The sequence below is a fragment of the Eriocheir sinensis genome, chromosome 47 (assembly GCF_024679095.1).
Source record: "Eriocheir sinensis breed Jianghai 21 chromosome 47, ASM2467909v1, whole genome shotgun sequence".
NCBI classification, from domain to species: Eukaryota; Metazoa; Arthropoda; class Malacostraca; order Decapoda; family Varunidae; genus Eriocheir; species Eriocheir sinensis.
In genome coordinates this window covers 2001261-2022840 of record NC_066555.1, presented here as the reverse complement: position 1 = coordinate 2022840, position 21580 = coordinate 2001261, and the positions used below count along the sequence as shown (strand labels likewise).

Here is a 21580-nt window from a genome sequence, read left to right as displayed (position 1 = left end):
CTATACATTCTGCCGCGTCTGCAGTTACCAACGATTGTGGTGGCGGTGAATATGAGGCGTTTGTGTATTCACTGGCTCATGAATGGCGAGATGATGAAGACTCCAGATGTGGGTCAGGAGCCGCGCACCTGCACAAAGAGGGCTGGAGAAGACCTTAATATTTCCCGAGACCCGAGGCTGCTTATTGAAATCCCTTTATGTATGAGGCTCTCAGTCAGTGTCCTCGACGGGCGACCATAAATTTTAGTGGGTGGTATCAACGCCAAGGGCGGGCTGGGCCACTCGGAGCTCGGCGCTGCGGCCCGGGCCAGGCGAGGCGAGGCGGACACGGCTGCCATATATCATCCAGCGTGGGGAGGGAAGAAGCGTGCACCTGACGCCGCAGAGTAATAGGCTCCTCGGGGTTAGGCTTTTTGTGCTCAGCGGGGCGTGTCATTTATTATATCGATGCTTCATAAACGATCTGGTGGAGGCGTCGGGCAGGAAAAGCGGCGCCCTGCTGTGTGATGCGATGCCTTAGTCCCCTGCCCTCTGTCCTCAGCCTTCGTCGTCGCCTGCCTCGCGGGAAGGGTCAAGATACTCAGCCGGATTCGCTTTGTGCTGGTGTCCCGACCTGTCACACGAAACATTAGTAGACTGACAAATAGATATATAAATGTAGATAAAAAGACAAGTAAATATATAAACCAAAAAGCAAGAACGTAGCTACCGATAGACTGACAAATAGATCTATAAATGTAGATAAAAAGACAAGTAAATATATAAACCAAAAAGCAAGAACGTAGCTACCGATAGACTGACAAATAGATCTATAAATGTAGATAAAAAGACAAGTAAATATATAAACAAAAAAGCAAGAACGTAGCTACAGATAGACTGACAAATAGATATATAAATGTAGATAAAAAGATGAGTAAATATATAAACAAAAAAGCAAGAACGTAGCTACAGATAGACTGACAAATAGATATATAAATGTAGATAAAAAGATGAGTAAATATATAAACCAAAAAGCAAGAACGTAGCTACCGATAGACTGACAAATAGATATATAAATGTAGATAAAAAGACAAGTAAATATATAAACAAAAAAGCAAGAACGTAGCTACAGATAGACTGACAAATAGATATATAGATGTAGATAAAAAGACAAGTAAATATATAAACAAAAAAGCAAGAACGTAGCTACAGATATGAGCATAGAGCTAGAAATATAGATACAGCTGGACAACACGAGCAGTAGGTACATGAAGAATTTGAGCTGCTGTCCGCCTGTCTAACGCTCCGCCGTAAGTAATGACAACGACTGGCAGTAAACACACATTAATAGGCGACTTTTTCAACCGACGGTCACATAAATTGACAGTTTTATCCCCTCCACGACGATTTACTGCCCCGCGCCAATAAAGGGAGGATCAGGATATGGTCGCCCTCCCTTCCCCTCCCCGCCAGTTGTTGTCTCCCTACGCTCCTTTTTCCTCCTCATCGCGTTGTGAATGGAGCTCGCTGTTACTGGATTTTTTTTTTACAGTATCAGAAGACAAAAGGGATTTATATCAACCTGTCTATTTATCCATCGAGAAAGTGAAAGAGAAAGAGGAGAATCTTTTTCCTCCTCATCGCGTTGTGAATGGAGCTCGCTGTTACTGGACTATTATTTTTTTACAGTATCAGAAGACAAAAGGGCTATGTATCAACCTATCTATTTATCCATCGAGAAAGTGAAAGAGAAAGAGGAGAATCTACAACGAATCAGAAAAGACGAAAACACGAAAGAACTTAATTTAGCGCATAAGAAAGCACCGTAAAATTCCTCTCCAGAAGCCAGAAGACCTAAATTAATCAGGTGTGAATCAGTGTAAGCCTGTCAGAAGACCTGGATTAACCCACTTTGCCTTAACCTCTTTTTTTATATTCTTTTCCAACACTTTTATAAATTATCCAAAACCTTATAAAGACATAATGTAAAGAGACTAATTATACATCTCAATAACATATACAACAATAATACAATGATAAGATAATGATAATAATAATAATAATAATAATAATAATAATAATAATAATAATAATAATAATAATAATAATAATAATAATAATGATAATAGCCGCAATAGACATCTAGTGTTTCATTAGGGCCTAAGCAGCGTAATGTTCATCGCTCTCTCCCTTACGAGCTCTGTGGCAAACCATGTCTTACGGAAAGCAGTCACGGATGAGAGCACCATGAATATCTCTCTCTCTCTCTCTCTCTCTCTCTCTCTCTCTCTCTCTCTCTCTCTCTCTCTCTCTCTCTCTCTCTCTCTCTCTCTCTCTCTCTCTCTCTCTCTCTCTCTCTCTCTCTCTCTCTCTCTCTCTCTCTCTCTCTCTCTCTCTCTCTCTCTCTCTCTCTCTCTCTCTCTCTATCTCTCTCTCTCTCTCTCTCTCTCTCTCTCTCTCTCTCTCTCTCTCTCTCTCTCTCTCTCTCTCTCTCTCTCTCTCTCTCACCACCCTGCCAACTAGCCGTCATTTGCTGTTTCCGGACCACCTTCCTTTCGTTTTTAGGAGTCCGGGTTTTTATCCTCGCCAGCTTCCCTCCTTCGTCGTCTGTCTGACTTGTTGATTCCACTTGTTGGCAGCGATGTCCCACGAGAAACAAGGGAGACGAAAACAATTATATAGTAGTATATCTTTCTACCCTCTTAATTCGTATTTCTTCCCCCACTAACACCACGCCGGAAAGGTTTATATAGAATTCCAGGTGATGATTTATATTTGTATAGTTAAAAAGTAGGTAATTACTCGATATTTGCCGCATTAACTGTAAAGAGTCCGCCTCCTCAGACCAGAAAATATTGTTGGAGGAGGTCAGTGAGGAAGCTGCGGACGTATTTCTTGGCCAACGGCCACGATGAGTCTGCTCGGAAAACACACAGCGAACCAACGAACTCACGAACACAGGTCTTGATTCATAAGTTCACGCCGAAAGGAAAGACTGAAATATTGGTTGGGTAGCTACACTATTTTTCACTTGTCATAATTTTTTTCTTTAACACTAAGGGTCGTATTTTAAAACATTTCGCCTCTCAAGTTCACATATTTGACAAGGCTTTCGTAGGAGTTTTGGGCATTTCCAGGAGTAGTTTTAACACCCTGGTGGTTGTTTGACCCTTCTTCTGTACCGTGAACCTAAAGAAACATTCATTGGAACACGATTGGTCCCCTCTTTAACCTTTAGAAATAGCTGATGTGAGAGGCGAAAGTGTCTTGTAATACCGACCTTAAACTCAGATAATCGTAATTGCCGAGGAATGGTGTAAAACTCTACGGTGCTGTCTAGTCGCATTTCATTTAGTGCCGCCGCTATTAAGTCTCCTGATGTAGATTGGTTTCATACTTAACAATTACGAACATGTGGGTCAGCGAGAGAGAGAGAGAACCCCAATACCACGAGGTCAGTGCATGAAAGTCTAATTTTATGGAAGTATAAGCGGATGAGGTTAAGATTTTGCTGTGATGATGCTGATTTTTCTGGTACTTGTAGTGATTGTGATAGCAGTAGCAGTAGCAGCGGCAGTAGTAGTAGTAGTAGCAGCGGCAGTAGTAGTAGTAGTAGCAGTAGTAGTAGTAGTAGTAGTAGTAGTCATGGTAGATGTTGTTGTTGTAGAATTGGCTATTGTCGTAGTTCTCGCTGCATAATGGGTTTGTCAGGTGATCTGAGTGACTGGTGAGTACAAGTTCGTATGTCGTCAGGTTTTAGTTCAAGTGTTGCTCTGAAGTTCTCCATGGAAGACTGGTATAATTTGATTCGCTGGTGTTATGTCTGAATCGAAAGCCGTCTCTCTCTCTCTCTCTCTCTCTCTCTCTCTCTCTCTCTCTCTCTCTCTCTCTCTCTCTCTCTCTCTCTCTCTCTCTCTCTCTCTCTCTCTCTCTCTCTCTCTCTCTCTCTCTCTCTCTCTCTCTCTCTCTCTCTCTCTCTCTCTCTCTCTCTCTCTCTCTCTCTCTCTCTCTCTCTCTCTCTCTCTCTCTCTCTCTCTCTCTCAAACACCGTCACCTTCGTCGGTACTAGAAAGAAAAGTCGCCGATGAGTCCGTTCAGATAATCGTGTTTGTCCCCCGTATCTGTCGCCTCGCCGCCTCGTGTAGCCTTATTGCCTTATTCTCTGTCCCTTTCCTTCTCTTTCTTTCCCTTTTCCGCCTCTCCTTCCCGTCTTTCTTCTTCTCTCCTCTTCATCTCCTTCCCTTCCTATCGCGTTGGTGCACTGCTTTCAGAGTCGCGTGTTGGTTCGTCTCGTCTCAACTGTTTTCCGTCTAGTCTCGTCTCGTCTCGCCTGCAGCTTCCTCTTGAAAAATGGTAGTAATGGGGTAACTCCTGTACTCCTTAAATAAGCGTACCAATCTCTCTCTGTGTGTTGTTGTCGTTGTTCCTCGTTGTCTTCCCTGTACATTTCCAACACGTGTTCACTTACTTATTCACTTACTTGTTATCTTGGTGTGTGCGTGTGTGTGTGTGTGTTTTTATTAACGTAACCGTAACTTTTCTCCCCCACTCCTTGTCTAGTATGTATGTGTATGACAATTTTTATATATACTCTTTTTTATTGTGCTTGTAGACAAACGTACGTACTTACTTATTATTATTATCTTACACCCTCTCGAGCCATCCACCTCTCTGAAAGTTTATATCTGTGTGTTTGCACCGAGCCTGAGAGGGACCGAAGCTGTTCCTGTAGACCCCTTGTACAGTCACCGTCCCTCTGCCTCGCCCTCTGCTGTGTCCCCCAATGGTTGTGTACCTCGAAGGCCCCAGCAAAGAGGTGTCCTGATTTGGGGACTCGACAGTGGCTGGATTAGGGGCCCTGCATTCCCCCAGCCACCGCCCCCCGATCCCCCCAACACCCCCACGCTCCCTCCTCCTCTGTGTGGCGCGGGGAACACCATCTAAGCCCCCTCAGCACCCACCTCGGCTTAACTAAACTCTGTCCCCCTCCCGACCACATGATATCTCCGCCTTTACCTCCTCGTGTGTATATATAAGTAAACTTCCCGATGCCAATATCTGACTCACCTTTCCTCCATCAGCAGGGAAGCAGTTTTGTGTAAGTCTAGCCTAGTTTAGTATTACACCCTCCCTACTACCACCACCACCACTACCACCTCCACCACGTCTAGTCAATCCTCAAAGAACTCCACCCTCAAAACTGAAACGAGTTCTGCTTTTTTTGCTCCTCTTCTCTCCCCCGCGCTGAGTAAGTGATGCCTCTCAGCTGGAAGAAGAGCCACTCATCCACTCATCTTTCATTCCCTCCTCCGCCTCCCATCCAGGCCTCTTCAGCGTCTCTCATCTCTTAATCTCGTCACCGTCTAGAATTGGGCTCCAGATTTCACTTTTCCATCAGCACCGATCTCGTTAAGAAATAAGTGAATGTCTGCTATTAGTGGTTAAGTCTTCCTCTTCCGAACGTCGTGTGTGTGTGCGTGTGTGTGTGTGCTTGTGGGGAAGGGAATTGTGTGTGTGTGTTTGTGTGTGTGTGTGTGTGTGTGTGTGTGTGTGTGTGTTTGTGTGTGTTCATAAAAGACAATACGATGGACGGAAGTGGATGTCTAAACCTTCTTTCTCATTTATATTCCAAAATCTCACGACACCGGGGGTTTTTTTTCTCTCTCTCTCATTCACTCACTCAAACACTTACACGCTAACTCTTTCACTCACTCACTCACACACTAACTATTCTACTCACTCACTCACCCACTCACCCACAAAGCATACCCTCAACTCACCCACTTCATCCTCTCCACCTCACCACCTCCGTCCCCTCTCATGCCACGCCACAAGCTGATCTCACATTTTCTCTTCAATGTTTCAGGGCTCGAGGAGGAACCCGGTAAAGTTGTATATTCCGCATGCCCCAAGCCATAGTTTAGGTGTTAGTCGATATCTATATATATACCGTCTGTGTTTTTTGCATATGGTGAACTATTTTGGCACCATTTTTGCATGGCTTCCCTTTGTTAGATGAGGCGCTCCACTCATGAATCTCCTATGACCTTTACTACTACTACTACTACTCATCCTTGTCCCTGTTTACTCATACTTTTTTTTACTCAATGGGAGGCTACTTTTTTATCTCTCTCTCTCCTTTTCGCTACTTTTATGCGTGTTTTTTCTACTGATACTTCTTTCCCTCGGCCTGTTGTTTTTTTCCTCCTTTTTATTCCTTTTTTTTCCCCTTGGCCTGTTTATCTAAATCAAGAAGGGAAGTTTTTTTTCTATCGTTTCCCCTCAAGTCTGATTTTTTTTGTGTGTGTGAGTTTTTGTCTAAGTTCCCCCTCGGACTATAAGAGAAGGTGCTGCTTTTTACTAGTGGCCTTGATACTCTTCATGTCCTGTCATCCGCATTTTTTCTTTATACTTGGACATGAGATTTCTCCCCTCCGCGGTCCCTTGCCATCCCTCCTCCCTTCCTTGACCACGACGACCAAAGAAACATACCCCATTCCCTCCCTTCTCCCCTTTCTTCGAGTCCCCTTTTCCTCCTCCTCCTCTTTCTCCTCTTCCTACACCTCATACACTGACGTCCATAAATGTGTGTGTCTGCGTTTGTGTGCGTGTGTGTGTGTGTGTGTGTGTGTGTGTGTGTGTGTGTGTGTGTGTTAACGGTGTTCGCTTTATGTGTGTGGCTGTACGTGTCTCTGTGTTTTAAGCTTGTGTCGCTTTCATGTGTGTGTGTGTGTGCGTGTGCGTGTGCGTGAAAGCCAGACAGACACACAAACATACATTCACACACAGACTGTCCCACCTTGACCCTTCATCTGACCCTCACTGTCCACGTAGTTTGTCTTTTTGTGTTTTCTTTTCCCTGTCCAAAGTTGGCCAAGGTGGAGGAGGAGGAGGAGGGAGCTGACGGGAAGGAAGGTAGAAGGAGGAGGAGGAGGGGAAGAAAGGGATAGAGGAAGGAAAGAGGAAGGAGGAGGAAGAAGTGAAGAGGAAAAGACTGTCTTCCCCCTTATTGTGTGTGTTTGTTTGGCCTCAAGTCACTTTGTTTTTGTTATTTCTCTGCCTCGTAACACACTTGTAGGGGGAGGAATGGGAGGGAAGGGAAGGGAGGACAAGGGAATGAAGTTTGGCTGCTCAACAGACGCTTCATGTTACTCTGTGTGTGTGTGTGTGTGTGCGTGGCTTGTTCGCGCCCATGTCTCTCTGTCTGTCTGTCGTCCTTGTGTTTGTCGCTGCGTCCTCTCCTTCTCCCTCAATCCCTTTCTCTCACCTTTCCTCTTCCTCACCTCCCCGTCCGTCCCGTCCGTCCGCCACCTTCCCTCTTGATGACGTGTCGGTAAGTCTCCTCTACGACTCTGTTTTTTTTTGTTTTTGTTTTGTTTTATCATTCTCGTTCTTATTATCTGGGAAGCTTTTGAACTTATAAGCATCATCTGCCTTCCTTTTCTATCTCATTATTGGTTTTCTTTGTTTGATTTCGACTTTATTCTCTTTATTCTCGACTTTATTCTCGTTTCCCCGCGTCTTGTTTTCTTTTTAATGAATTCTTGTTTTCTTGAGTGTCTTGTTATGGTTGGGAATACGGAACGAGGTTGTTTTGATTTAAATTCATAAGCTTCTCCTTGAATTGCATCTTTTCTATTATTTTTCATTGATCTACAGCCCAGTTTGTTTTCGGTATGCCAACTTTGTTTCTATTTTTTTCCCCCTCTATGTATTTTCATTCACGTATTTCCAACTTTTTCGTTTACTCTCTCTCTCTCTCTCTCTCTCTCTCTCTCTCTCTCTCTCTCTCTCTCTCTCTCTCTCTCTCTCTCTCTCTCTCTCTCTCTCTCTCTCTCTCTCTCTCTCTCTCTCTCTCTCTCTCTCTCTCTCTCTCTCTCTCTCTCTCTCTCTCTCTCTCTCTCTCTCTCTCTCTCTCTCGCTCTCTCTCTCTCTCTCTCTCTCTCTCTCTCTCTCTCTCTCTCTCTCTCTCTCTCTCTCTCTCTCTCTCTCTCTCTCTCTCTCTCTCTCTCTCTCTCTCTCTCTCTCTCTCTCTCTCTTATCTATTGTTTTCTTCTTCTTTTTCTTTTTCTTTTCTTTTCTTCTCTTCTCTCTTCTCTCTCCGCCTCCGCGTCTCCCTCCCCCTCCCATTCTCCTGTGCCTCTGTCTCTGCTGCAAGATTCCGCGCCTGGCCGTGACTGCTGCATGATCTGTCCCGCGGCGGCGCTGGCTGGCGGCCGCCGCGCCTGGCCGTTGCTCGCCGCTTCGCCACACGACGACGGACGCTCGCCCCGACCTCACACCAAAGCATCTCCGTATGCGGTGTTTGCCTTGTCTTGAGACCCCTCTCCCCAGTCTCCGGTTGAATGAGATGCCCCTTGTCCCTATGAATGGAAGCAAACCAGTGGCTATGAAATGCCTGAAGTAAAAGACCCTTTATTCCTCTGTGTATTTTGTAATGCCAACATAACGACATCCCCGTTGCGTAACACAAGTCAGCGCAGCGAATAGTGTTGACACGACGGTGCTGGCGATCCCGCGTGCCAGACACACGAACCCAACCCTTTGTGCTGTCCGTGCAGTGCTGAGTCCGACCCTTTTTTTTTTCCTCTTCTTTTAGAGAGGGACCAACTCGATGAGGTCACCAGGACATGTAGTCAGCCGATCCAGTAGTCAAGCTCCTCAAAGGCAGAGCAGCGCCTCACACAGAAACGCGAGGATGGCGAATGTATGTCCTGAATGGTGAATCGCCTCGGGGAAGCCCATCTGGGTTTCCACGTGCAATTAAATCCCCTTTGGAGCATCATCAATTCTTACGGAGGGATTCCACGCGTCACAGAGGCCAATACGCGATGTAGGAGGCGGAGAGAAATATAACAGGCGACATTAGTTAGCAGGGTTTTTTTTTCGTCTTAAAGCTGCTCGGCTAACCGGCCTCGTGACCTCCTCGAGAGTGACTTGGCGTCGCTGCTGACTCTCTTTGGCCGCTGACTACATGCTGACGGTCTCTGCATCACGACTCTCACTCCTTTCTGTGCTTCCGTGCCCCTTCTAGTCAGCGCTGCAAAACCCTCCTCCTCCCCACCCAAGTCCGATTCAGCTCCCCATAGCCATGAGTCGATTCCCTGAGGCGTCAACACACACTCATGAAGAATCGCAAAATAAGAGGGATGGAGAAATCTCACATTCGAGTAAAAGTTGTTCCTGTGTCGAAAGTTTTATGAGTTTTTCCATCACACTACTTCATACGAGACAGTTGCATGGGATTCTTTTCCTCCTTTCCTCCGATCTTCCTCCTCCTCCTCCATCTCCTCCTCCTCCAGCTCCTGATCCTCTTCTTCTCCCTCCTCCTCTTCCTCTTCATCCTCACCCCCATCCTCCTCCTCCTCTTCCTCCTCCAACTCCTCCTCCTCCTCCTGATCCTGATCCTCTTTTTCTTCCTCCTCCTCCTCTTCTTCCTCCTCCCCATCCTCCTCATCCTCATCCTCATCCTCATCCCCATCCTCCTCCAACTCCTCATCCTCCTCCTGCTCCTGACCCTCTTCTTCTTCTTCCTCCTCCTCTTCGTCATCCTCATCCTCATCCAAATCATCCTCCTCCCCTTCCTCCTCCTCCTCGTCATCCTCCTCCTCCTCCTCCTCCTCCTCCTCCTCCTCCTCCTCCTCCTCCTCCTCCTCCTCCTCCTCGTAAAGAAAGTCCTTTGGCTCACCTCAGGAAGTTCAAAGTTAAATGAGGTTTTCTTGCCGTCAAAACAGTTTTCTTCACTCCTTCCCTTAAAAAAAAACATAAAATTCCTCCTCCGCCCAAGAACAAACAGTCCCCCTACCAAAGTACCTCCCCCTCTTCATCATGGTTACGCAACGCCACTCCTCAAATGTAAAGAAAAAGAAAGGCAGCTCCCTCCTCCTTCCCTTCCTCCCTCCCTCACTGTCCCCTTCCTGTCTCACTTCAGTTTACGTAATCTCTCCCCTCAACGAAAAGAAACCTCCAGAGAACCTCATGAAACATTCACACACGCGCGGGCAAAGGGTGAGGCCGTTGAATGCAGCACACACGCCTCCCTGCCGCACGGAACACACGAAACCCACTGAACACTCCATTTGGGGCCTGCCAGAGCTTGGAGTCCCTCTCGTTAGCAGTGAAAGCAAGTGAACTCAGTGACCTTTCCTGCTGCTGCGTACCTGAACTTAAACTCCCTCTAGCTAGCAGTGAAAACATGTGAACTTATCCATTTATTAAGAGAAGACTCCACGCGAAGTCCCTTTTTATAACTGCGACTCATGTCAAGGCGTGTGGCGGTTCGTTTTCTCTTTACCCTTCGGAGACCGTTTGCGTGAGTTTCCCATGAGTCAGTCCATGGGTCAGTCCGTGGGTCCTGCACCAAGGCTTTGTCTCATGAGTCTGTACAACGTCTGTGTTTACCATACGATAGCCAATAGTCATCTGATACTGTCTGTGTTCAATATTGGTGCATATCTGCATGCTTGTTTGATGGATATAGAGGAGTAGAGGTGTGTGTGTGTGTGTGTGTGTGTGTGTGTGTGTGTGTGTGTGTGTGTGTGTGTGTGTGTGTGTGTGTGTGTGTGTGTGTGTGTGTGTGTATTTAAAAGAGTGTTTGTTTGTGTTTTTAAGAGAGAGAGTGGAAAAAGTGTGTGTGTGTGTGTGTGTGTGTGTGTGTGTGTGTGTGTGTGTGTGTGTGTGTGTGTGTCAGTACACCTCTCACCCAACCCCCCGCCGTCCCCCCTCCCTGACGCCCGTGTGTCTTGCAGGCAAGGTGGACGAGAAGGCGACGCAGCTGCACGCCATCGCCTCCCTCAAGGTGCTCCTGGACGCCACCAAGCCCCAGAACGGCCGCGTCGAGACCTACCGCTCGGACGGCCTCGCCCCCGACCCTCGCCCTGACAATCAGTCACACGTAAGTGGCCGCTCGTCGCAGGGCACCGAGATGACCCACGTGGACTCCCTCGCCTCCTCGGACGCCGCCTCGCACAGCGGACCCCACACCAACGGCGACCTCCAGTCCGAGGGCAACTCCGTGGCTAACAATGTGAGTTATGGCACCAACTCTGTGCGCAAGATACCTCCTAAGACCCCCCAGAACGGCGACAACAATGGCCTCACGCCGGCACTCAACCCGGCCGCCCCCGAGGTGACCGACCCCGAGGCTGCTACGCCCACCACGCCCGCGGTAAGCCTCGTGACCCCGCCCACGGGACCCCCGGGAACCCCCCTACCCACCCACCCCTCACCCGGCTCATGCTGATTCCGAGTTCACCTGGAAAGCTTAACCCCTCACCCCCACCCCCAGCCCCCCCCACTCCCCTCCCCTAAAGCAGCATCCCTTCATAACCCGTAATATAGTTCCCCCCTGTCTGCCCCCCTTTGCTTCCCCCCTCCCCCCACCCTTTAGGCATGATAGTGGACGCTCCCCGCCCCCCTCTCAGGAAAGTCAGACACACCCCGTCACCCCTTCCCATCCCTCACGCCCCCCTCAGTAAGCCCATCCGAACCATCAGCATCCTCCCTTCCACAACCATTTCCCCTTCCCTATATACTCCCTCCTTCCTTCCCTTCTCTCCCTATAACACTCCGTTCCTCCCCTTTTCCCCCATATAAAATTCCCTCTCCCTCCCTATACCATCCCCCACGCCCTTTCTCACCATTATACTCCCTCCCTCCCAAATTCCCGCCCTCAGTCACCAGTATTCTCCTTCCCTCCCTCCTGGTCGTCATCCCCTCGTGTGCTCCAGCTTCCCTCCGCCTAGCTAGCCTCAGTCGGCCCTCACAATAACGTCGGCCAGGCTACGCTGCCGCCCCTTACGACCGCTCGCAGCCCCGCCTATGCTATTCAGACAAGGGAGCGGCCGATATGAATGTTACACGATGGTCAGCCGCGCGAGGAACAGACCTGACGCTTCTCAAGGCTGGATATGTAACGCCAGGAACATAAATACGGATAGATTGAGAGTTAGGTCGATAAATGGATAGCTGCTTCGGTAAATAGATTGATGGATAAAGGGATAGAGAGATCGATACGTAAGTAGCTAGTTGAATTGACAGATAGATGGATGAAAGGAGAGATAGACAGGTTTTATTGACCATACGGCTGCAACGCTGGAACGGCTGCAACACTGAACTGGTGATATAATATGTAACACCCGCAACACAACTCCGGATAGATGCAGAGACAGATCGATACATGATTAAATAGGTCGATAGATAGATAAATATGTAGAAGGATAGATAAATAGACAGGTTTATTGACCATCCGTTACGGTTCAGCCAATACAGGTTACAAATAAGAATGATTCATACGTGGATAAGACTTTACAGTGTTTTAGAAGTATTAGCTGTTACGCTCTACGAAAAGAGAACAAATATATGCGTCAGAGTTCAATGGAAAAAAAATATATATAATCGCCGGACTAAGAACGTAGAATATTAAGTAAACAAAAAACGTAGAAAATAGTCCACAAACATGTTTTTTTACAGTAAAGGAGACAACTCAAGGACAAAAAAAGAAGAAACAAAAGTCCATTAAAACAAAAACAGACCCTCTAACTTAACACGAGTAAAAGAGAAGAAAAGAAAGAGAAAGTAAGAAAGAGAGAAAGAAAGAGATATCTAAAAATCATAAACTTAAAGCACTATTAAATATTCAAGCAATACAAAAAAAAAAAATAAGCGTGTGAATAAATGCCAAATCATGTCAAGCACACGTGAGAGAGAGAAAAAAAAAAAAGGCGACGTGACGCAATCAACTTCTCACCTCGTCACACTGTATAAGCAGCGTCATGGCAAGGGATCGATTCTGAGTTAACCTTTTTACTCCGGTGACGAGAACGGTGAAACTAAATCATCACCTCTCCATCCGAAATCGACCTCTCCTCTGGCCACTCACTTCTATATTTTATTTCACAACAAGAGAGTGGTTGATATGAATGTTACACGATGGCCAGCCGCGCGAGGACAGACCTGACGTTTCTCAAGGCTGGATATCTAGCGCCAGGAATTTATTTACAGATAGACTGATAGATGGGACGATAAATGAATAGCTGCTTCGATAAATATGTAAATGGATAAAGGGATAGAGAGGCTGATACGTGAATAGCTTGTTTAATTGACGGATAGATGGATGAAAGGGACAGATAAGCTGGTTTTAGGGTTCAAGGGCAAAAAACATAAACAACAAAACAGCCCGCTAGACGCCCCTCCTACTGATGAAAATGGAAGGAGAGGCCGCTTTTGTAGGAGCAGGACTTTATCTTGTTTTTGTTTTGTTATTGTTTATTGATTTTTAGATATCTCATTCTCTCTCTTACATTCTCTTTATTTTTTTATCATTTTCTTTCTCTTTCGTCATTTTTACTCGTGTTAAATTGTACGGTCTTTTTGTTTTGTTTTAAGGGTCTTTTTTTATTCTTTTTTGCCCTTTTTTTGTTTTGTTTTGAGCTGCTTCCTCTACTGCAAAAAAAAAAAAAAAGAATCATGTGGCGTAGAAACTAATCTCAAAAAGTAGAAATAAAAAAAAATTATACCCGGTGTAGAGTTAGTGAGGTCATGAGATAATCTAGTGAATAAAAAAGCGTTAGGATAGATAAATAAAGACGGAAAAAAAGAAGAATGTTAAGGTAGAGAACGAATCCATCCTGAAATAATATAAAAGAACGCCTTGCTAGATACGAGAACGATGCCTGGTTTAGATTTAGTCAATTCGCGAGGTAAGTTGATGAATAGATAGCGACAGAATAGATAAATTAAGACGGAAAAGACAAATGTTAAGGTAAATAGAGGTACGAATCCAACCTGAAATAAAAGAACGATTCCCGGTTTAGGTTTAGTGAGGTAGAGAGAGAAGCTGTTTGATCAAGAGCGTCAAAATTAATAAATGAAACCGAAAAAGAGCAAAATGACCTATCTTGCGGCCACTCCTCAAACGCTTTTTAGGGGGGGTTGCCTTAAAATTAAAACGTATGCATTTACTTATTCTTGAGATAAATAAATAAGAGTTAGGACTTTGTTTTAAGTTAGGGAATGTTAATAGAGAGAAGAACAATGGTTTAATGGAAGAGGTACAGGAAGAAAATGGGGTTAGGGTTGCCGGGGATGAGGTTTAAGGGGGTCTACTCTAAAATTAAGGGAAATGTGGTCAGGGTTGCCTTTAGGAGCAGTGATTAGCGGGGTTTTTTTATTATTAATTCCTTTTTTTGTGCCCTTGAGCTGACTCCGCTGTAAAAAAAAATGAGTTAAAATTCAACATAAAACAAAACTAACACCTCGCTACACACACGAGAACGGTTCCCAGCTAAGGTTAAATAAGGCTGAGAGACAAGCTGGCGGATAAAGAGCGACAGGATGAATAAGTTAAAAGGGAGAATAGTGAAATGGAGAGAGTACAGTCCGTGTCCAGCTTAAAATTAAAGGCCATGTCGCTGATTGACTTTTATTGAGGCTGTGAATTGATGCTGATAAATAAATCCCAGCAGAATGGATAAACAAGGACGGAGATGGAGGAAAGCGAGGTAGTAGAGTTAAAATTCAGCCTAAAATCGAGAAACACGCCACTGATACATGTTTTTAGGGAGACTGTGAACTGAAGCTGGAATATAAGTACCGTGTCAGAATGTGGAGGATATAGAGTCCAATTTCAACCTCAAATAAAAGAGTGTCGTTTATTTAGATTTAGTCAGGCTGTGAAGTGATGTAGGTGAATAAATATCGTTAGAATAAAAATAAATAAAAAGACAGGATAATAATGAAAGGAAGAAGCAGACGAACAAGAATTTAACCTGAACCATAATTGAGTCGCTGTATCCAGGTTTAGTAAGATAGGGAAATGAAGCCTGTGAATAAATGACGTCAGAATAAATATGAAAAAAAGCGGAATGATGACCAGAGGAAGGAGCAGAAAAACCCAAACTTAAACCTAAAACTTAAAACGCGTAGCTGATACAGGTTTAGTGAGGCCGTGAACTGAAACATGGATAAATACCGTCAATAAGTTAGTAGAGACCGGATACTGACCAAAGGAAGAAGTAGACGAACACAAACTTAAACCTAAATCTTAAAACGCGTTGCTGATACAGGTTTAGTGAGGCCGTGAACTGAAACATGGATAAATACCGTCAATAAATTAGTAGAGACCGGATACTGACCAAAGGAAGAAGTAGACGAACACAAACTTAAACCGGAAACTTAAAACGTGTAGCTGATACAGGTTTAGTGAAGCGTTGAACTGAAACATGGATAAATACCGTCAATAAATTAGTAGAGACCGGATACTGACGAACACAAACTTAAACCGGAAACTTAAAACGTGTAGCTGATACAGGTTTAGTGAAGCGTTGAACTGAAACATGGATAAATACCGTCAATAAATTAGTAGAGACCGGATACTGACCAAAGGAAAAAGTAGACGAACACAAACTTAACCCTGAAACATGAAACGCGTCACTGCACCCACTTAAGCGTTCCCAGTACTGGTCCCAAATTCTCCAACATTTCGAGGACTACACCCACACTCGACAAGGCTTGCATAGAGGTTGTGTTAGTAATATTTCCACAGGTAGTCTTACGAGCCTAGTGATAGTTTGACCAGGCTTCTACACCATGATCGTGAAAAAACACTCGTTAGAACCCGCTAGGCTCCTTTGTAACCTTTAGAAAAATTTGTTAGAACCGAAAAAAGCAGCCGAGGATACCGAGCTAGGTTTGTTAAGGCTGTAAGGGGCGAAGGGAAGCTGGACACCCTTACCTTGAGCCCTTTAGTGAGGGGCGCGGCGGCCAGGCAGGGAGGTGGAGCTGGCCCGCCAGGTGGACACGGTTGATTAACTGAGCCAGGTGGGACTTAGGTGTCGGGGTGGGGGGGGGGGGGAGGTCAGCATGCAGCACGCGTACGAACCCCACCACCCCCATGACACCCCTTTCTCCGTGTCACCCCCTCCGTGTCACACCCTCTCCCCGCCCCCTCCACGCCCTCCCCTCCCTTCCCCAACCCTCCCACCGCTGATCCAGAGACGCGGACCCCCGGTGGAGTCCGCGTGGCTGCCGGCGTGGTGTGTGTGGCCCGCTGACGCTTGCTGAGTGGACTGTACTAGCTGTAGCCTCCGTATTCCTGCTTGTAGGCGGCTTGTAGATCCTGACTGAAGTGTTCCCTTGCGTCTGGTAGTCCTGTAGATTATTGTAGCGAGTCTAGTATCTTGTTTTTCTTTACTTATTCTCTCTCTTTCTTGTCTTTCTTGTTTTTCGTCATTTTCTTTGCTCTTTTTTGTCTGTCTTTCTTACTCTATTATACTATTGTTTTTCTTGTTTTTTCTCTCTTTCTTTTCTCTCTTTATCCCTGTTTCTTTCTTTTTCTCCATTGTTCCCTTGATTTCTTTCTTGTTATCTCTCATTTCTTATTTCTCGTCATTTTCTTAACTCTTTTTGTCTCTTTCTCTTTATCTCTCTATCTATTTATCTCTTTATCCTTCTATCTCCTTCTCTTCTCTCTTGCATGGGGTCGAATATTATTTTTGTTTTTATTCGTTTTTGTTTTTTTGTTTTTTGTGTGTGTGTTTTATTTCGTGCGTATGTTCGTTATATTATTTTTTGTTGTGTGTTTTATTTATTTGTATTGTTTGTATGTGCTTTATTACTCACAACTTTAGTTCATAGCCTCTGTATATTTATCTCTCTACTATCTATCTGTCTATCTATCTGTCTATCTATCTATCTATCTCCAGGTATACATATTGGAGTCTCAACCTCTTTACCTTTCCATAACTCACTCCCGCCGCTCAAAGCCAAACAGGATTCGATTCTAAGCATAAACGATCGAAGTCGACGTTTAGACTTAATATGTTCTCCTTCAATCATTCCTTCCTTCGCCCTGATTTTCTCTTTCTCCTTTCTTCCTCTCTTCTCCCTCTCTTTCTCTCTCCGTTCCTGGCTGCCTCCTCATTCTGCCACTTCACCTTCTTTCTCCTCCTCTTTCTCTTCTCTCCTCTTCCTTCTCTTCTCTCTTCCCTCCGTTCGTGACCTTAAAGAGATTGACTGGTTCATGAATCTATTTATCTATGGCTGTCTATCTATCTATAATTCTATCTATTCATCTATATCTCGCGGGAAAGGGAACAGTAAAGCGAAGAGAGAGAGATCTGCCTCCCCGATACAAAAGTTGAGTCTATCTTGCTGGCTTGTGGAAATTGACCTCTCTTTCGGCCACCTCTTTTGATTCTTTTTTGTAGGAGCAGAGAGTAGCGGGCTTTTTTTTTATTATTGTTTCCTTTTTTGTGCCCTTGAGCTGTCTCCTTTGTTGTAAAAAAAATAATAAAAGAGAGAGAGAGAGGGATTAAGAGGAAGGTCTGAGGATGATGGTGACGAACGTTTTCTCCCCTGTCAAAGATTCAGAAGGAGGTTTAATTTTGTTTCCTCAGAAAATAGTTCCGAGGCTCACCGAAGACGCTCCTGATTCACTTATAAATAATGTAGTTTGTGGAAGGTCACTCGATGTCTCCCGCTCCTCCTCTCCTTCCTTTGTCTCCCAACCCAATGCCTCCTCCTTTCTTTTTCTTCCTATTCGCGTCCTTCCTTTCTATTTTGCTTCTTATCTCTCCCATCTCTGCAGTTCCTTCCCATGGCTTCCTTACTCTCTCCTACCTATTCCTCTTCTCCCTCCCTTGTCTTCTCCAGCTCAGTGACTCCTTTTCTTTTTTTCTTCCTATTCTTCTTCGTAGTTTTCTCCTCTTTCATCTATGTACTTTTCTCTCCCATCTCCTCACCGTCTCTTCAGTTCCTTTCGACGCCTTCCCCACTCTCCTCTCTTCTCCTAATCTTTCTGTTCCATGTTCCTAGTTTCCTCCTCCTCTACCTACTTTTCTCCTCTATCGCTTCAGTCATTTCCCACGCCCTCCACTCTTCCTCCTCCTCCTAATCTTCCGGTTCCTTTTTGTAAGTAACCAAAGCGTCGGGAAGCAAAAAGTTTACTGCTGAAAGATCTCGCGGGTCACATGAGTTAGCGCCTTGCTCCAGACAGACTTAGAAATACTCAGATTGGATCTCGAGTTTCGCTTCATTTGTTTGTGCGTGTGTGTGTGTTTGCGGATGCTCAGTCTCTTCACTGTCCAAATGATATTATAGGTCCATCTCTGCTCCCACTCTTCTCCTCTCTTCCTTCTCTCTCCTTCCTCTTTTTTTTCTTTACTCCAGTCCTCTCTGTCTTTTGATTTTTTTTTAAATGCTTCATCAGTAATATTGAAACGCTAATTTACCGGCTAATTCTTTTTTCTCTATTCACATTTTTTTTTTTTTAGTATATAAATTTCTAGTGCTTTATGCTGCTGCGTATAGCTTCGTAATGTCTTTGACCACGTTCTCTCATCTTTGTCTTTTGTTTCGTTTGTTCCTTTGTTTTTATCTATTTTTTCTTTTTTGGGGTGTATGAGGGAAGGTTTGATGATAAGACCGTCTTCTCTTTTCTATCTCGTATTCTCCGTGTTTATTACCTGTTCCTGACGTTGTTGTTATCTTTGTTGTTGTTGTTATCGTTGTTACTGTTGTTACTGGTATGGTTGTTCCTGTTGCTGTTGGTACTGTCGTTGGCGTGTCTTCTTGTCGAGTGAGTCTTCTAGTACTTGCTTCCCTTCGTCTCTTCTCTTCCCCTTCGTCCCCTTCTCCATCCTCCGCCTCCACACTCACCGCGCACCTCTGGCAGGGAAAGAGTTGTTTGCCCGTCACCTCGCAAGCGTCCGTAGCTGTGTATTTGGTCGCCTGTGTTGTTTGTCGGTGTGCCGTGCTGTTCTGTCCCTCCGTCCTGTTGCGATTTGTCAGCACAGCCGCTGTCTTTGCGTCTGTTATCGTGCTTTTTGCTTTTAATACCTGAAAGTCCTCACGAAGCAGTCAGTGAAGAGCACAAAGGACCGAAGGAGACAAGAGTGCATATGTGTCGTGCTGCCGTATGGCATAACGCTCTCGGCCCCGCAAGACAGAGCAGCAGCCATAAGTCACGGTGTGCCGCCCTGCCACAAGACAAGGCGGCGCCACGTGAAGGGTCTGGGTACAGGCTCCCTGCCTCCTCATATCCCCCGACGCTCACAACAAACAACTACCACATAGATAAGTCCCACTGCGGGCCTGGCGCTTGGCGCCTCATTAAGCTTTGTCCTCCTCAAGGTGTGTGCCTGAAGTGAACGTGTCGCCGTTCCCGAGGTGTGGGGCCGCCCAGGTGAGTACAGGCCCCGGGCGCAGGACGGGCCGCCACGTTGCTTGTTCCTTCCCTTTGGTGGATAATGTGAGTAATAATGGAACACACTTCTTCTCGTGCCCAGACAGAGCAGGAGGAGGTAACGCCGCCGCTTTTCAGCCTGTTAGCGCCGTGCTCGACGAATACAGCTTCACGCACGCGCACCCCCTCATCGGGATGGCGGCCATGCAGGACTCCTCGCTCTGGGACGAAGTGGGCATAGCCACCAGCGTCACGCCCGTCGAGATCCCCGGCGAGAAGCCCAACGGCGTGCCGCAGCAGTCGTGGGGCTCCTCCTCGCTCTCCGACGCAGTACGTGTATGGCACAACACGCACTGGATGCTCACGCCTCCCTCGCGGCCTCGCGACCCCTCCATCTAGGCGCCGGCACCGGTCTCCGCGGCCCCGCCTGTGGTCGATGTGGTGTCATTATTCATGTCGTAAACAGCGGGAGGCGGCGGCGCGGCGAGAGATGCAGGGGTGGAGAGGCGCCCCGCGTGGCACCTGAGGCTCGGTGTTCCCAGTAGCTCACACTAGCAGCATGTGTAAATACTTCCTGTGACATGTTGTGTGTCCGCAACGGTTGAGAGCACTGGGTCTCGACGCGTCCCGTCAGGGCCTGTAGAGGGAGTTGTGCCGCCCCGAGGAGGGCCGTGGGGCGCCCAGCGGCTGCCTCACGAGCACAGCATGAACACCCTGACCTCGTGTGGCCCCCATCTCACGGCTCACCTTCACCTCACCTCACGTCACACTCCTGTCCTGTAGCTTCCGTGAATGCGCAATGATCTTCTAGCATCTGTAATTAATTCATTGATTTTTTCTTCATTTGAATGCGTATTTTTGTTATTTTATCTTTCCATCACTGCCACACCATCACCACCTCCACTGCCGGCATGCTGACTGACTGCTAGTGTGAGGGCGCGGCACCTTCCTTCAGTAGCCTTGGACCGTCAGGCGCGGCGTGTCTGGCAGGAGCGTCGCGGCGTTGTGATGGGTAGTTGGGCGTCGCGGGCGTTATGATGTATACAAACACCAACCCTTGGGCGTCGCCGAAGGAGCTAGTCACCGCCAGCTCGCCGCCCTTCACCGCCCGCCGGCAGATGGTCTGTAATAGAGGGAGAGAAAGAGAAGGTAATATTCCTCCACGGCCGTAAAGGTGGTTTTTGTTGTCCTTCCCTGCTCGTAACCCGGCCACGCCCCGCCGACACGCCCTTACTACACCCCTTGCGGCTCACCAACTGCGGTCGTTGTTCTTTGCCTCTTCATGTCCTCGCATTTGTCCAGACTTTTCATCAGCTATAGTTTTAGATCTATTCATACAAAAGTTTCAGATAACTCTCGTGTCCCTCTAAGCAGATCACGGGTAGTCTAAGGAGCAATGGTTGGCGGTGTATGATTAGGATGTGGCCGACCGTTCATATTTCCCATTCGAATCAATAACATAATCACTCGGGGAAGTTTAGCTGCGGTAAAATAATGAAAGATCGCCAAAAGTGATTACCAAGCATCCTGTATTTCAGCAATGGATCGTTTTCATGCCTCGACTCAATTTTCCATTACATTAACTTTCTAGGATTGAATTGGTGCGTTTAATAATTGACGAGCGTGTGCACCCTATTGAAATGTCAAGCGCCCGAGAATTACAATCATCCGTCAAGTTTTTGTGGCATATGTAATGATCCGTCACGCGAACCTTTTTCTGCTACTTTTGTGTGATTTGGTGCTTAGCCGATAATTGATTACGTGAACAACAGACTTGAAGAATTCGACGCAAACGCAAAATATCTAAGAATTAAACTCTGTCATGAAAAATAAAACTGGCAAACACAAGATTCAAGATTCAAACTCGATTAAAAAGACAATTATAGATCGGCAAACAGAGAATTAGATACATAGAAATTTAAATCGCATACAACAAACAGGATCGGTAGACACAGGAGAATTCGGCGCAAACGCTAAAACTCTTAAAATCAAATTCGGTTTTTATTGCAGAAAAGGAAGCATTTCAAGGGCAACGAAAGCAGGAAACTAAAAAGCCCTCCAAGTGCGGTTTCATCAAGAAGAAGTCGGTACGGGAAAATAAAAGAATATAAAAAAAGGGGTCCTCTATCGTAACCAAGCTAAATTTCACGAGCTCAGGAAAGGAAGGAATGTACTGGAAATCAACAGAAAATAGATACAGGCTCGCGTATCATAAGCAAATATAAATTCACACGAACTCAGGGAGGGAAGGAATGTATTAGAAATCAAGAATAAATAAATAAATGCTCGTGTATCTTGACAAACTCGGAAGGAAGGAATGTGCTGCAAAGGAAGGAAGGAAGGAAAAAAAGAAAGAGGGAAGGAAGGAAGGAAGGAGGGAAGAAAGGAAAGAATGTACTAGGAAGGAAGAAAGGAAGA

The 21580-nt window shown here is 46.0% G+C and overlaps 1 protein-coding gene and 1 long non-coding RNA gene across 9 annotated transcripts in view; both read left to right on the top strand.

Moving 5' to 3' along the window:
• The window catches only part of LOC126981273 (sodium/potassium/calcium exchanger Nckx30C-like), a 137241-nt gene that overhangs the window by 100977 nt on the left and 14684 nt on the right, over nt 1-21580 (top strand). For 4 of the 8 annotated variants that reach the window (XM_050832161.1, XM_050832164.1, XM_050832166.1 and 1 more), the window contains 2 exons: nt 5846-5863; nt 10728-11146. In XM_050832161.1, the coding sequence (XP_050688118.1) occupies nt 5846-5863; nt 10728-11146 (437 nt within the window). The remainder of the gene's footprint in view (nt 1-5845; nt 5864-10727; nt 11147-21580) is intronic. The other 4 variants (XM_050832167.1, XM_050832165.1, XM_050832162.1 and 1 more) reach the window with 2 other exon arrangements.
• LOC126981275 (uncharacterized) lies at nt 14790-15218 on the top strand. Its single transcript, XR_007733872.1, has 2 exons — nt 14790-14913; nt 15045-15218. It is a non-coding gene; the product is annotated as an uncharacterized LOC126981275 (long non-coding RNA).